The sequence below is a fragment of the Lissotriton vulgaris genome, chromosome 1_2 (genome assembly GCF_964263255.1).
Source record: "Lissotriton vulgaris chromosome 1_2, aLisVul1.2, whole genome shotgun sequence".
Taxonomy (NCBI): domain Eukaryota; kingdom Metazoa; phylum Chordata; class Amphibia; order Caudata; family Salamandridae; genus Lissotriton; species Lissotriton vulgaris.
This window is the reverse complement of record NC_141686.1, coordinates 105792614-105805980: the sequence shown is the minus strand read 5'-3', so window position 1 is coordinate 105805980 and position 13367 is coordinate 105792614. Positions and strand designations below refer to the sequence as shown.

The window sequence follows — 13367 nt, the reverse complement described above, 5'->3', positions numbered from 1 at the left end:
AGGCTGCCCCCCACTCTACGCACTGTAAATCAACACAAGGCCGATCCCAACAGGAATACACCTAAATCGGCAACTCCAACACTGGAGGGGTCTCATGAATTTATATAACTCCCTCATAGACTTTTTAGTCAAAGTGTTGTGGCTTATTTTAATTTCAAAATACCAAATAACATACCATCATAGACCCACTAATGCACAAGACGAAAAAGTGTGGAGCAAAGAAAAAGCACCTTACGGTTGCAACACCAAGGGGACCACTGGCTGGTACTCGCCAGCAGGTCCACTTATCATTGGTTACTTTCTCTCTTAAGAAAAGAAACGTGTGTGCTATTTTAACTATAAGAAATCAAAACAAGATAGAAAACCTAAATGTGAGTGTAATGTCTATACATGCTAATATAATGCATGCCCCTTGGACCCCGTGAGAATATAAACAAATAATCCTGGACCTGCTGCGAGTACCAGCCAGCGTCCCCCTTGGTGCTGCAACTGGAGGTGCTTTCTCTTTGCTCCACACTTCTTTGTCTCGTGCAAGGGTGGGTCTATGATGGTATGTTATTTGGTATTTTTTAATTAAAATACACCACAACACCTTGACTAGAAAGTCTATGAGTGTGTTATATAAATTCATGAGACCCCTCCAGTGTTGGAGTAGCAGATTTAGGTGTATTCCTGTTGGGATAGGGCTTGTGTTGAGTTACAGTAATTCCACTACAGCCAGAAACTCCGTTATGGTCGACCCTCCAGGCTCCACCCCACCACTGTACACTTTGGCTAAATGACTGGCGAAAACATCCACAAAGCCTGCGTCTGGACTAACTTTCCATCCGTATCCTGTAATTGCGGTATTGGCCCCGTGGGTGTTTCCCCTTTACTTACCTGGCTAGCAGAGCTCCAGATTTATATCCCTCTCTTTGGAGTTGTTGCCTATATACCATATAGTCATATTTTTCTAGTCGCTTCCATGCCTCCAGTAATTCAATTCAGGCCTCACAACACTTCCCCCCCCCCACCCCCCTCCAACCCTCCCCTCCTCTGCGGGGAACAGAGCAGCAATGCTTCTAGCTTGGTCAACCTACGTTCATGTACTGTAATTGTTGCCTGACCCCGTACATTATATGTATGCAAACGCCCCTAAGCATTAACAGTACCCTCTTATACAGCCTTACTGCTCGCCCACACTACCACAAATCAAGAGTAAGGTGCTATCTACTTTCACCTCTGCCTACCTTTTGGGTTCTACTGGACTCTGTGCACACTATACCTCACAGTGGTATAGTATATACAGAGCCAGCTTCCTACACGCACCAAATAACTTGCTTACATCGAAAAAACTGCCCCTTTTAGTGCAACTGTCTCAAACATGTAAATGCTTACAAAATAACCAGTGTTCGTGGAATAGGCAAACACTGGTAAGATTTGGCAGATGACTCCAAGTCGACAAGGCATGTTTCCAATCCTTGGATTTCTTTTGGAAAACAATGATCAAGGAATGGTTTCTTCAATTCAGGAAGATCCAACATAGATCTACTAAGACCTACTATATTACCGATTTTCAGTATAATCTCAAACTACGCAAGTGATTTTCATTTAGGTTCCCATTGGTTTTTCCCCAGGAGGTGGATATCTTGAAAACCCAGGATGGCACAGCCACCCTCCTGGATCTACTCTGGATGACAGTGCTTTAATTGATTCAACTGAAGGCAATACAGGCTTTAATGTCCACAATAAGGAATATGCTACTTACCAGTATGCATCTGTTCTTGGCATAGAGGGCTGCAGAGTGGTACATTATGAATATATCGCCATCTGGTGTTGGGCTCGGATGATTGCACTTGTTTTTCTCTTGGGGAAGTCTTTTGTAGACTGGTGACTCCTCCTTTGGGTGCTAGTGCGCCTGGCATCGGCTCCATCCTTAGATTGTTTTGCCATAGTAGGGTTAGATGGAGTAGTATGATAGAATACAGATAGAAATGCCCATGTAGGTATCTAAATAAGATAGTGTTGGAACAGACACAGGTTTCCGGGGAGGCTGGGAGGGCATGTACCACTCTGCAGCCCTCTATGCCAAGAACAGATGCATACTGGTAAGTAGCATATTCCGTTCGAGGCATATGGGCTGCAGATGGTCCATTATGAATAGACTATACAGCAGTTATCTCCCTAGCGGTGGTCACCAGTGTCTGTTGCAACAGTCTGAAATAAAGTCTTTAGTACAGCTTGTCCCACTCTGGCCTGTTGTGTTGCCTGCACATCTACACAGTTTTGTTAAGGTATGCGGTGTAACCCAGGTAGCTGCTTTGCATATGTCATCTAGGGGAATGTTTCCTAAGAATGCCATAGATGCTCCTTGTTTACGTGTAGAGTGAGCTCTAGGAGGAACAGTTAATGTCCTCTTTGCTTTTAAGTAGCATATTTGTATACATTTTACAATCCACCTGGCAATGCCTGCTTTAGAGATAGGATTGCCCTTATGTGTAGGAGAAAACGCTACAAATAGTTGTTTTGTCTTTCTGAAAGTTTGTGTTCTTTCTATGTAGTACAATATCGCCCTTCTGACATCTAATGTATGTAGGGCCCTTTCTGCTACCGTCTGTGGTTTTGGAAAGAAGACTGGTAGTTCCACTGGCTGTTTGATGTGGAATGCTGAAATTACTTTAGGCAAGAATTTTGGGTTTGTTCTAAGAACCACTTTATTTTGGTGTAACTGCAGAAATGGTTCTTGTATTGTCAATCAATCAATCAATCATAGACATTTATAGAGCGCACTACTTACCTGGAGGGTCTCAAGGCAGGTGGGGGGGGGGGGGGAGGGGGGGGGGAGGGGGGAGTGCTGCTACTGCTCGAATAGCCAGGTCTTGAGCTTCTTCCTGAAGGAGAGGTGGTCTTGGGTCAGGCGCAGGTCGGGAGGGAGGGAGTTCCAGGTCTTGGCGGCCAGGTAGGAGAAGGACCTTCCTCCTGTTGTCGTTCTTCGGATGCGGGGGACGGCGGCGAGGGCGTGGCTGGCTGATCGGAGATGTCGTTTGGGAGCGTAGAAGTTGATGCGGTTGTTGAGGTAGCTCGGGCCTTGATCGTGTAGGGCTTTGTGTGCGTGGGTGAGGAGGCGGAAGGTGATTCTTTTGTTGACGGGGAGCCAATGCAGGTCTCTCAGATGTCCGGAGATGTGGCTGTGTCGTGGGATGTCGAGGATGAGTCTTGCTGAGGCGTTCTGGATCCGCTGGAGTCTCTTCTGGAGCTTGGCGGTGGTTCCGGCGTAGAGGGCGTTGCCGTAGTCCAGTCGGCTGGTAACGAGGGCCTGGGTGACCGTCTTCCTGGTCTCGATGGGGATCCACCTGAAGATCTTCTGTAGCATGCGCAGGATGTTGAAGCATGACGAGGAGACGGCGTTGACTTGTCTGGTCATGGTGAGGGAGGAGTCCAAGATGAAGCCCAGGTTGCGTGCGTGGTCTGTCGGTTTGGGTGCGCTGCCCAGGGCGTGGGGCCACCAGGAGTCGTCCCAGGCGGAGGGCGAGGAGCCCAGGATGAGGACTTCCGTCTTGTCTGAGTTCAGTTTCAGGCGGCTGGTCGTCATCCACTCGGCTACGTCTTTCATCCCTTCGTGAAGGTTGGCTCTGGCGGCGGCGGGGTCGTTGGTCAGGGAGAGGATCAGCTGGGTGTTGTAAACGCTTGCAATTCACTTACTCTTCTGAGTGAAGTAATAGCCACCTTCCATGTGAGGAATTGTATTTCACACCTATGCATAGGTTCGAAAGGTGGTCCCATTAGTCTGGTAAGTACTATGTTGAGATTCCAGACTGGGGAAGGCGGTAGTCTTGGTGGAATGACTCTTTTGAGGCCTTCCATGAAAGCTTTTATTGCTGGTACTTTAAACAGGGAAAGATGTCTGTTTTGTAGGTACGCCGCTATAGCTGCAAGATGTACTCTAATAGAGGTGTACACTAGGTTACATTGCTGCAAGTGTAGTAAATAGCAAATAATCTGTTTAGTGGATGCGTCCAGAGGATTGATGTCGTTACGGTTACAGTATACAGTTAACCTTTTCCACTTTGCTGCATAGCATGCTCTGGTGGTAGGACCTCTTGCTTGCTTAATGATTTCCATACAGTTTGGAGGTAAATCCAAGTATCCAAATTCTATGACCTCAGGAGGCAGATCGCTAGGTTCAATTGTTTGGGATCTGGGTGCATTATTTCTCCATGGTTCTGTGTAAGGTGCATGGGTAATAATCTCAGCTTTTGATGTGGCACCTGTGAGAGTTGCAGTAGCCTGGTGAACCAGGGCTGTCTTGCCCACGTGGGTGCTACTAGTATCATTGTCATTGAATGCCAGGGCAGACGAACTCAGCCGTCGGTGCATGATGGATCACGAATGGCGCATGAACTCGGACGTGGCACAAGGTCTCTTTCAGCAATGGGGAGAGCCTTGGTTAGATCCATTCGCCACAGAAGAGAACGCGCAATGTCATCAGTTCTGCGCGTTGGAATTTCCAAGGCGGCACTCGCTCGGAGACGAGTGGAGTTGCGGTCTATTGTACTCCTTTCAGCCAATACCACATCTGCCCAGAGTGCTGAAGATCAGGCGCGACCGGGCACAAAGATACTGGTATCCCGAGCTACTCAGCATGTCAGTCGATCCCCCGATTCGTCTGCCTCTTCGGAAGGACCTTCTGTCGCAGCAGCAGGGGACGGTGCTGCACCCGAACCTGTCCAGTCTCCACCTACAACCTTGGAGATTGAGCGGCGACAGTTGAGGCCATTTGACTTGCCTCCTGAAGTCTGTGATATCATTCTGGCAGCCAGGCGTCCCTCCACAAAGTCGGTATACGCCTGCAGGTGGAACAGATTTGTGGCATGGTGCACAGCAAAGGCTGTGGATCCTCTCTCTGCACCCCTTTCGGAAGTGCTGCTCTTTCTTCTTTCCCTTGCCCAGCAGGGCTCTGCTCTGGGCACTCTTAAAGGGTACCTTTCTGCTCTTTCCGCCTTCTTAAGGCTACCCGATCAGCCTTCTTTACTCAAGTCCCCCATTGTAAATAGATTTCTGAAGGGCATCACACACATGTTCCCTCCTGTTCCCTTTGTGATGCCCCAGTGGGACTTGAATCTTGTTCTCACTTATCTGATGTGTGCTCCCTTTGAGCCGCTCCATAACTGTCCTCTCCGTCTTCTCACATTGAAGACTGCTTTCCTGGTCGCCATCACCTCTGCCAGGAGGGTGAGTGAGCTCCAGGCTCTTTCTTCTACTCCACCTTTCCTATCTGTTCATCCAGACAAGGTGGTGTTGCGTACACGGCCTTCCTTTCTGCCCAAGGTTGTCTCTGCCTTCCACATCGGGCAGTCCATTACTTTGCCCACCTTCTTTCCGCCTCCGCATCCCTCGAAAGAGGAAGACGTGCGCTCTCCTATTACCTAGATCGCACACGCCAATTCCGGGTGGATGACCAACTCTTTGTTGGTTACGTGGGCGCGAAGAAGGGAAAGGCAGTACACAAGAGGACCATTTCACGGTGGATCATCTTGTGTATTCAAGCATGTTACTCCATGGCGAAAAAGGAGCCCCGTGCTGGATTGCGGGCTCATTCCACTCGTGCCACGGCAACAACAACTGCCCTGGGCCGAGGAGTCCCCTTACAGGACATTTGCCAGGCATCGACGTGGGCCTCGCTGCACACGTTCGCAAGACACTACTGCCTGGACAGTCAAGTCCGGAGGGATGGCTTCTTTGGCCGTTCCGTCCTCCAGGACTTTCTGGTGTGATATTGGTTCGCAGACCCACCACCGGGGTTGGTATTGCTGGGGTATCTATTCTAAGGTAAGGAATCTATCACTAACGTGTCTCTTTCAGATGCACAAGTTACTACTTGTGTAACGATATATCTGTAAGAGACATTAGTCAGTGATAGATTCCTTACCGACCCACCCATCCTCTCCGTTCTGCGAACCGATATCTAGGGTTAAGGTCATCCCCTTTCAGGGCCCTAGTTTCATGGCACCAGTGTTGGTTCTATCATGGCTCTGCGTATCTGGCGCGGAAAAGCTGTGTATCAGAACTGACGTCAGCGTGCATAGGCGGCGTCTAAGTACTCAGACGTCATTCCGGCGCTAACGACGCCGACGACGGACGCGGAGCCACAGACGACGCCTACCGACGCGCAGGGGTATTGCTACGCTAAAAAATTCCGGATCCAGTCTGACGCCTGGGGATATTCTAAGGTAAGGAATCTATCACTAACGTGCCTCTTTCAGATGCTAGAAACACTGCTAGTAGTTCCAGATAATTGATGTGCAGTCTTTTTTGCTGTACACTCCATTTTCCCTGCACTGTATATTTCTCCATAAGCGCTCCCCATCCGGTGAGCGATGCATCCGCTGTTAGTATCACTTGTGGAATCGGTTCTAGGAACGACCGCCCGTTGGCAATGTTTGTTGTGTTCCACCACTTCAGAGAGCGATGTGTGCGGTCGTCTACCAACACCAGATCTGTAATCTGACCTTGAGCCTGATTCCACTGTGTCGCTAGACACTCTTGCAGTGGACGCATTTGTAGTCTGGCATATGGTATAAGCAGTATGCAGGAGGACATCATCCCTAACAACTGCATGAACACTCGAGCTGTTAGTGAATGTTGTGGTTGAAATTTTTGGATCAACGTGATCATTGTTTGGATCCTGATTGGATTGGGGTATACTTTGGCTTTTTCTGTGTTTATAGTAGCCCCTAGGTATTGTTGAACCTTGTTTGGTTCTAGGTGGGATTTTGTGTAGTTCACCATAAACCCTAGCTGGTGCAGCAATTGAATGGTCTTCTGTGTGTTTTGAAGACATTCTTCCTGTGACTTGGCTTTTATTAGCCAATCGCCCAAGTAAGGGAAGACATGTATTTGTTGTCTTCTTAGGTGTGCTGCAACTACTGCTAGGCATTTTGTGAACACCCTTGGTGCTGTTGTGACCCCAAACGGAAGGACTTTGAACTGACAATGTTGTCCTTCTACTACAAACCTGAGGTATTTTCTGTGGGCTTTGTGAATTGGGATGTGAAAGTAAGCGTCTTTTAGATCCAGCGTAGAAAGAAAGTCCCCTCTCTTCAGTAAAGGAAGTACTTGTTGGAGCGTGACCATGTGGAAATGTTCCGAGTTTATGTATGCATTGAGAGGTCTGAGGTCTAAGATTGGTCTTAGAGACCAGTCTTTTTTGGGGATTAGGCAGTATAGAGAGTATACCCCTGTCCCCTGCTGATGTTTTGGAACATTCTCTATGGCATGCTTTTGTAGCAGTGATAGTACTTCTTGTTTTAACAATGTCAGATGATCTTGACTCATTGGACGCTGTCTGGGGGGATGTTTGGTTGGGTAGCTGTGAGTTCCAGGCAATAACCATGTTGGATAATTTGTCTCACCCATCTGTCTGATGTGATGTTTTCCCAGACAGGTAGGAACTGTGATCAACGTCCCCCGACCGGTGTTATATGGTCTGGGGGGAGTTGTATTAAGTCACTGTTTTGAGGTTGGGGAGTTGCGGTTGTTATTATTTCCGCGACCTCTACCCTTGTTGTTGTTACCTCTGTAACTGCCTCTTGAATTACCTCTGGTTGATGTTGGTGTAAAAGAGGTAGATTGCTGGCTTGTGCCTATATTTTTTGACCACCCTCTATAGGTGGACCTACGAAAGGAACCCCTTTGAGTTGGCTGTTGTAATGCTCCCATTGATTTAGCCGTTTGTGTCTTTTTTTCATCTTTTCTAAAGTCTCATCTGTACCTGAGCCGAAAACTGTTTTTTGATCAAAAGGTTGGTTCAATAAAGATGTTTGTACTTCTTGCTTGGAACCTGAGACCCTAAGCCATGCATGTCTTCTTAACATGATACTGGTGTTGATGGATCTTGATGCAGTGTCTGCCGCATCTAAGGCGCACTTAATGGAAGTGTTGGTTTTGAATCCTGAGACCCTAAGCCATGCATGTCTTCTTAACATGATACTGGTGTTGATGGATCTTGATGCAGTGTCTGCCGCATCTAAGGCGCACTTAATGGAAGTGTTGGTTATTATCTTCCCTTCCTGTATAAGCTGGTCTGCCCTTTTTTGATGTTCCTTAGGCAGATGTGTGATGAGTTTTTCTAACTCATCATAATGCGCTCTATCATAGCGTGCAAGTAGCGCTTGTGTATTAGCTATGCGCCAGCTGTTTGCTGCTGGGGATGCTACCCTTTTGCCTGATGCACCTATTAGCTTGGACTCCTTATCAGGAGGAGGAGCTTCTCCTGTAGATAATGAGTTTGCTCTCTTACGAGCGTTTGTAACTACAAGCGAGTCCAGAGGTACCTGTCCTTTGATAAATGTTGAGTCCTTTGGGGCTGCCTTATATTTATCAATTCTTGGGTTTAGTACCCTAGCCATCACAGAGTCTTTGAATATGTCTGCTGTGTGATTGAGAAGACCCTTTAGAATAGGTAGTGTGCCTGATGTTCTTTGTGCAGCAGGTAGAGTTTCTAAAAGGAAATCCTCTATTTGAGGTTCTGTGTGTAAATCTACCTTATGGTATTTTGCTGCCCTATTAATCAACTGCACAAAACCTGTATTATCATCAGGTGGTGAAGGTTTTGATGGGTATAATTCTGGGTCGTTATCATCATCTGACCCTGCATCATAATTCTCCCATGGGTCGTCCTCATCTGGGATAGTGTCGTCATCCCCATGAGGTTCTCCCTCCCCTGTATCACTGTCTACATCTGTTTGAGGTGTAGATGGTCTTGGTGTAGAAGGTGGAGGAATAGTTGGCATAGTGTGAGGAATAGGAGAAGAGGGTGTGTCTCTAGGCCGAGGAGAAAGGGGAGGAGTTGTATTTGTCCCCATTGTTCTCTTTTTAGGAGGAAGAGCTTTGTCATCTAGCTGTTCATTTTTCCTCTTTTTCGGTGATTTTGTCACTACTTTGCCAGTTTGCGGATCGATAAACAAAGTCTTTTGTTTTGGATCTGTCTGCTGCTCCTGTGTCGGTACCGAAGTTCTTGGTTCCGAAAGGTGCCTTTGCTTCTGTCCGTCAATGTTCTGTGTTTTCGGCACTGAGAATTTGCTCGATTCCGATTTTTTCGGTGTCGAGTAAGTCTTAGACGTCGAAGCATGTTTCGGTTTCCACATGGAATGTTTCGATGCCGAGCTTTCCTTTGTATGGAGCTTCGGTGTCGATGTCGACCGTTGCTCGGATCTGACATGGTGGGAGGCCGAGGGTTCGTTGGCGGGCACGAAGGCGGGGCGTCGGAAACTTTCTTCGGTAGTCTGACCGGGCTCGAAGGCGGGGTCGGTACCACACGGGGTCGTTTTTTTGGTAAGGGGACGTCGTCACTCGCGGTTTGTTGAACGTCGATTTCTTCAACATCAGACTCGTCCACTTCCAACCGCGACTCGTCTTCATGTTCCTCTTCTTCTTCGAGGTGCTGGTCCTCGAACAGCTCCGGGATTGCCTCCGACTGCATTCTCGAAACCTCGAGTCTTCGGACTCGACGGTTTCTAATCGTCGACTTGGAGGAGAATGCTGCGCAGGATTCGCAGTTCCTGGATTCGTGTTCAGGCGATAGGCAGAGGTTCCACACCTCGTGTAGGTCCTTGTGTGGGAACTTAGCACCACACGTTGGACATCTCTTAAATGGAGTTCTTTCCATGGACTCCGGGCTGGACTACGTCGAGAAAGGCCTCCCGGTCTCGTCGACGTAGAAGAAAATGTTTATTGTTGGAGTCAAAATGCGTCAGAATGGAAATGAAATCGCGTTCGATAACAATACCGTTGAATTGGAAAGGGAATACGCGCCGAAATATCACTTCTTCTCGAAGTCGATCCGGAGCGCTTCGATCCTCATCCGAACCTGATGGCGGTAAAAAACAATCTAAGGATGGAGCCGATGCCCATGCGCACTAGCACCCAAAGGAGGAGTCACCAGTCTACAAAAGACTTCTCCAAGAGAAAAACAAGTGCAATCATCCGAGCCCAACACCAGATGGCGATCTATTCATAATGTACCATGTGCAGCCCATATGCCTCGAACACTGATTAATACCTTGGCCTGGCAGCTTGGAACTCAGTTTACATAAAGCCATATTCCTATAAACTGCTCAGCATTGTTTTAAAACACTTTCTTCTGATATCCAATATGAACATTCAGATATGAATGTAATACCCTGGTACACTGCAGCTACCACATTTAAGACTTATTTTGCAATACCCTTAAACCGCTGTAAGGAGCCAAAGGCAAGCAAAGCTGTGGTTTAAGAGAGAAAATGAGCTTTTTACGGTTGTGCGATGTAGACAAAAATACAAAATTTACCTGAGAGATCACTGCTTTCAATGCGCCTCAGATCAGCGTCTGCCCAGTAGAGCTTGCCCAGTTTGTTGTCCAGGGCAAGAGCGATGGGTTTACTCAAGCCTGTGAGTACAAGCACCTCACGCTCAGTACCATCCAGTGCAGCCCGCTCGATCTTTGCTGACCTTTCTTGCAGGTTAGTGAAGTACATGTACCTAAGAAGGTGAACAAAACATAGCATGTATAAGTAGATAACAGTAACTGCAAATTGCATCATTAAAATAATACACTGTCCATTATCGCCTACACAATTTAAGTGAACAAAACAGCTTACTTTCAGTTATGCAACTGTCTTCCTCTCTTATAGAAGACAGACATGAAAGTGGACTGACATGAATTGATTCGAAGTTTGGGTATTGATATTCTAAAGGTCCATGGACTTCATTTGAGGCCTGTGATGAGTGTAGCAGTTATTTAGTCCTACTGTCAAAGTCATCGTGTTGGCTAAGCAACTGAGAATACAGGAATGGCAAACATTTGTAGAAATCTCCAATCTTAAAAAACTCAAAGGGAATAAAGATTGCAGAAGAAAATGCAGATGTCTTGCTCCAAAGGCCAAATAGGTCATCATTGGGAACATACAGTCAAACAATGTTTCCTTTCTGATTACTCTTCTGCTAAAGTTTGAAAAGAAGTACACTCTGATTTTTAGAACACTTAGCAATGGCTGATGCTCCAAAACGCAGAAATATGCAGCCTCACCATTCCCAGGAAATCCCAGTTCCTAGATTATGACAGTTCAGTAAAAGTGGTAGAAAAAAAAACTCAGCCTATTACTAACTGAGGCTCATATCCGTCAAGAGAGATTAGAGATGAAGTTGAGTGATGCTCTCTTCTTGTGGAATGAGCTTGTGGTTTTTCTTTCCACAGTTAACTCCTGATGCCATATTGCATCTTTGTATTTCCTGGACCATCAATCTAGCTATAGTTACCTTGCTTACTGGTGAGCCATCTGAGGCCTGTTCACAACAAGCAAAACTGTAATCCCTTTCTTTCTAGATGTGTTTGTTGCCTAAATTTAGCACGTAACAGCTCTTCTGATATCTAGTGTGTGAAGACCTTGTTCTACTCAAGATTTTGTATGCTGGAAAAAAGCTTGTAGATGTATGGTTTGATTCATGTGGAAGGGTGAGACCCCCTTTGGAATGAAGTATGGGTTTATTCGAATTACAACTCTGACTTTTGTCGATTTGAAAATATGACTTTTGCACTGTGACTGCTTGCAGTTCGATCACTCGTTATAGGAACATGAACCACCAAAAAGGCCATGTATAAGGTTAAGAATTTCCATCCTGCACTCTGCCTCAACTAAAAGGGTGGTTCCATGAGTTGGATAGGCATAATATTAATAAGGTCCCTGTAGGAAGCTGACTCTTTAAATGACATCTCAAAATGAGACATTGTGCAAAGAGTTCAGGGATTCCCTTATAAGTGAACAAGGACTTGCAATGGCAATCCCAAGGTACTTTTCTAGGGAGTAGTGTGGTTGAGGAGCCTTAAGCTTATCAATGAAGTGCAAGACATCTACAAATAAACACAATAGTAAAAAAGTGAGACACGATAAGAAGATACACACCAATTTATAAAAATACCATGCATCTTTATATATGTTTAGGCACCAGAAGCAAATCGTTCAGGTAAGTATGTTTTTAAACAGGAATTATTTTCAGTTCAAAAAGTCGAGAGTGCAATTTTTATAAGCTGCAATGTTATCCTGTGGGAGGAAAAGTCAATGCGGCATTCAGGTAGTTCTTCGACATACGGGACCAATCTCCAGGAGTTAAGGTGAGTGGTGGGCAAGGTCTAAGACAGCACCAGCAGAATACCACGAGAAGCACTAGGGTGGCCAGGTGCAGAGGGGGGAAACAGCCTTGGGTGCTGAATGTTACTCTATGGGGATCGGTCTTCATGTAACGAGGCTGCTGGCTCGGACTGGGAGGCCAGGGGGGCTCAGGCCACACTATGCTGGGGGAAGTAGGGACACCTTTTGTCCTCTTCTCCACAGCCCAGGGGAGACGGGTGCAGAGGTGCCGTTAAACATCGGGTTCTCCTTACTGGGAGCTGTCACGTTAGAGGGGACCTGCGTGTAGAGGCTGCAGGCTTTGGGGATTCAGCAGTTGCAGGAGAAGTCGACTTTTGGTGCAATTGTTGAAATCAGCAGGTAGGCCGGCAGGCTTGGCACCAGGTCAGTTTCTGGGTCTTCAGTTCTTGCAGGATGCAACTTCACGACCTTCAGGTCGGCAGGATCTGATTTCCCGTAGCCATGGGCTACACTAAATACTGAATTTCGGGGGCGCTACAGAGTGAAGGGTAAAAGCCAATGGGCTACTTACCCTTGGGGTCACAATCCCCCTTATATGACCACTTCCTGTGGGAAGTGGGCATAACCCTGTCCCAGAGTTCCTAAGTGTGCCAACACAAAGATGTCCACTCCTGAAAAATCGTACCCACATCAGCCTGAGGGGTTGGTACGCCTATCTGATTAGCTAATTTCTCACCTGTACAGGTGCATAAGGGCTCTGGACAGAATTGGGGCCGTCGGCTACTTCTGCCCCGAGGGGATCAAGATTTGCATTTCAAAGGCCGTCAACGCCGTCTCTTCCTCGTGCTTCAACACCCTGCGCATGCTCGGCAAGATCTTCAGATGGATCCCCACTGAAACCAGGAAGACCGTCATCCAGGCACTCGTCCCCAGCCGACTGGACTACGGGAACGCCCTCTACGCCGGAACCACAGCCAAACTTCAGAGAAGACTCCAAAGCATCCAGAACGCCTCCGCACGACTCATCCTGGACATCCCCCGACACACCCACATCACCGGACACCTGAGAGACATGCACTGGCTCCCCGTCAGCAAGAGAATCACGTTCAGACTCCTCACCCATGCACACAAGGCTCTCCACGACCTGGGCCCCAAGTACCTCAACGACCGCATGACCTTCTACACGCCCACCCGCCAGCTACGATCGACCAGCCACGCACTCGCCACTGTACCACGCATCCGCAGAGTCACCGCCGGAGGAAG

General features: G+C 47.4%; 1 protein-coding gene across 1 annotated transcript in view; it reads right to left on the bottom strand.

Moving 5' to 3' along the window:
- Positions 1 to 13367, bottom strand: part of LRP6 (LDL receptor related protein 6) — a 1045411-nt gene that overhangs the window by 355080 nt on the left and 676964 nt on the right. Inside the window, exon 15 of the mRNA XM_086952928.1 lies at positions 10307 to 10497. Coding sequence (XP_086809054.1) covers positions 10307 to 10497 — 191 coding nt within the window. The remainder of the gene's footprint in view (positions 1 to 10306; positions 10498 to 13367) is intronic.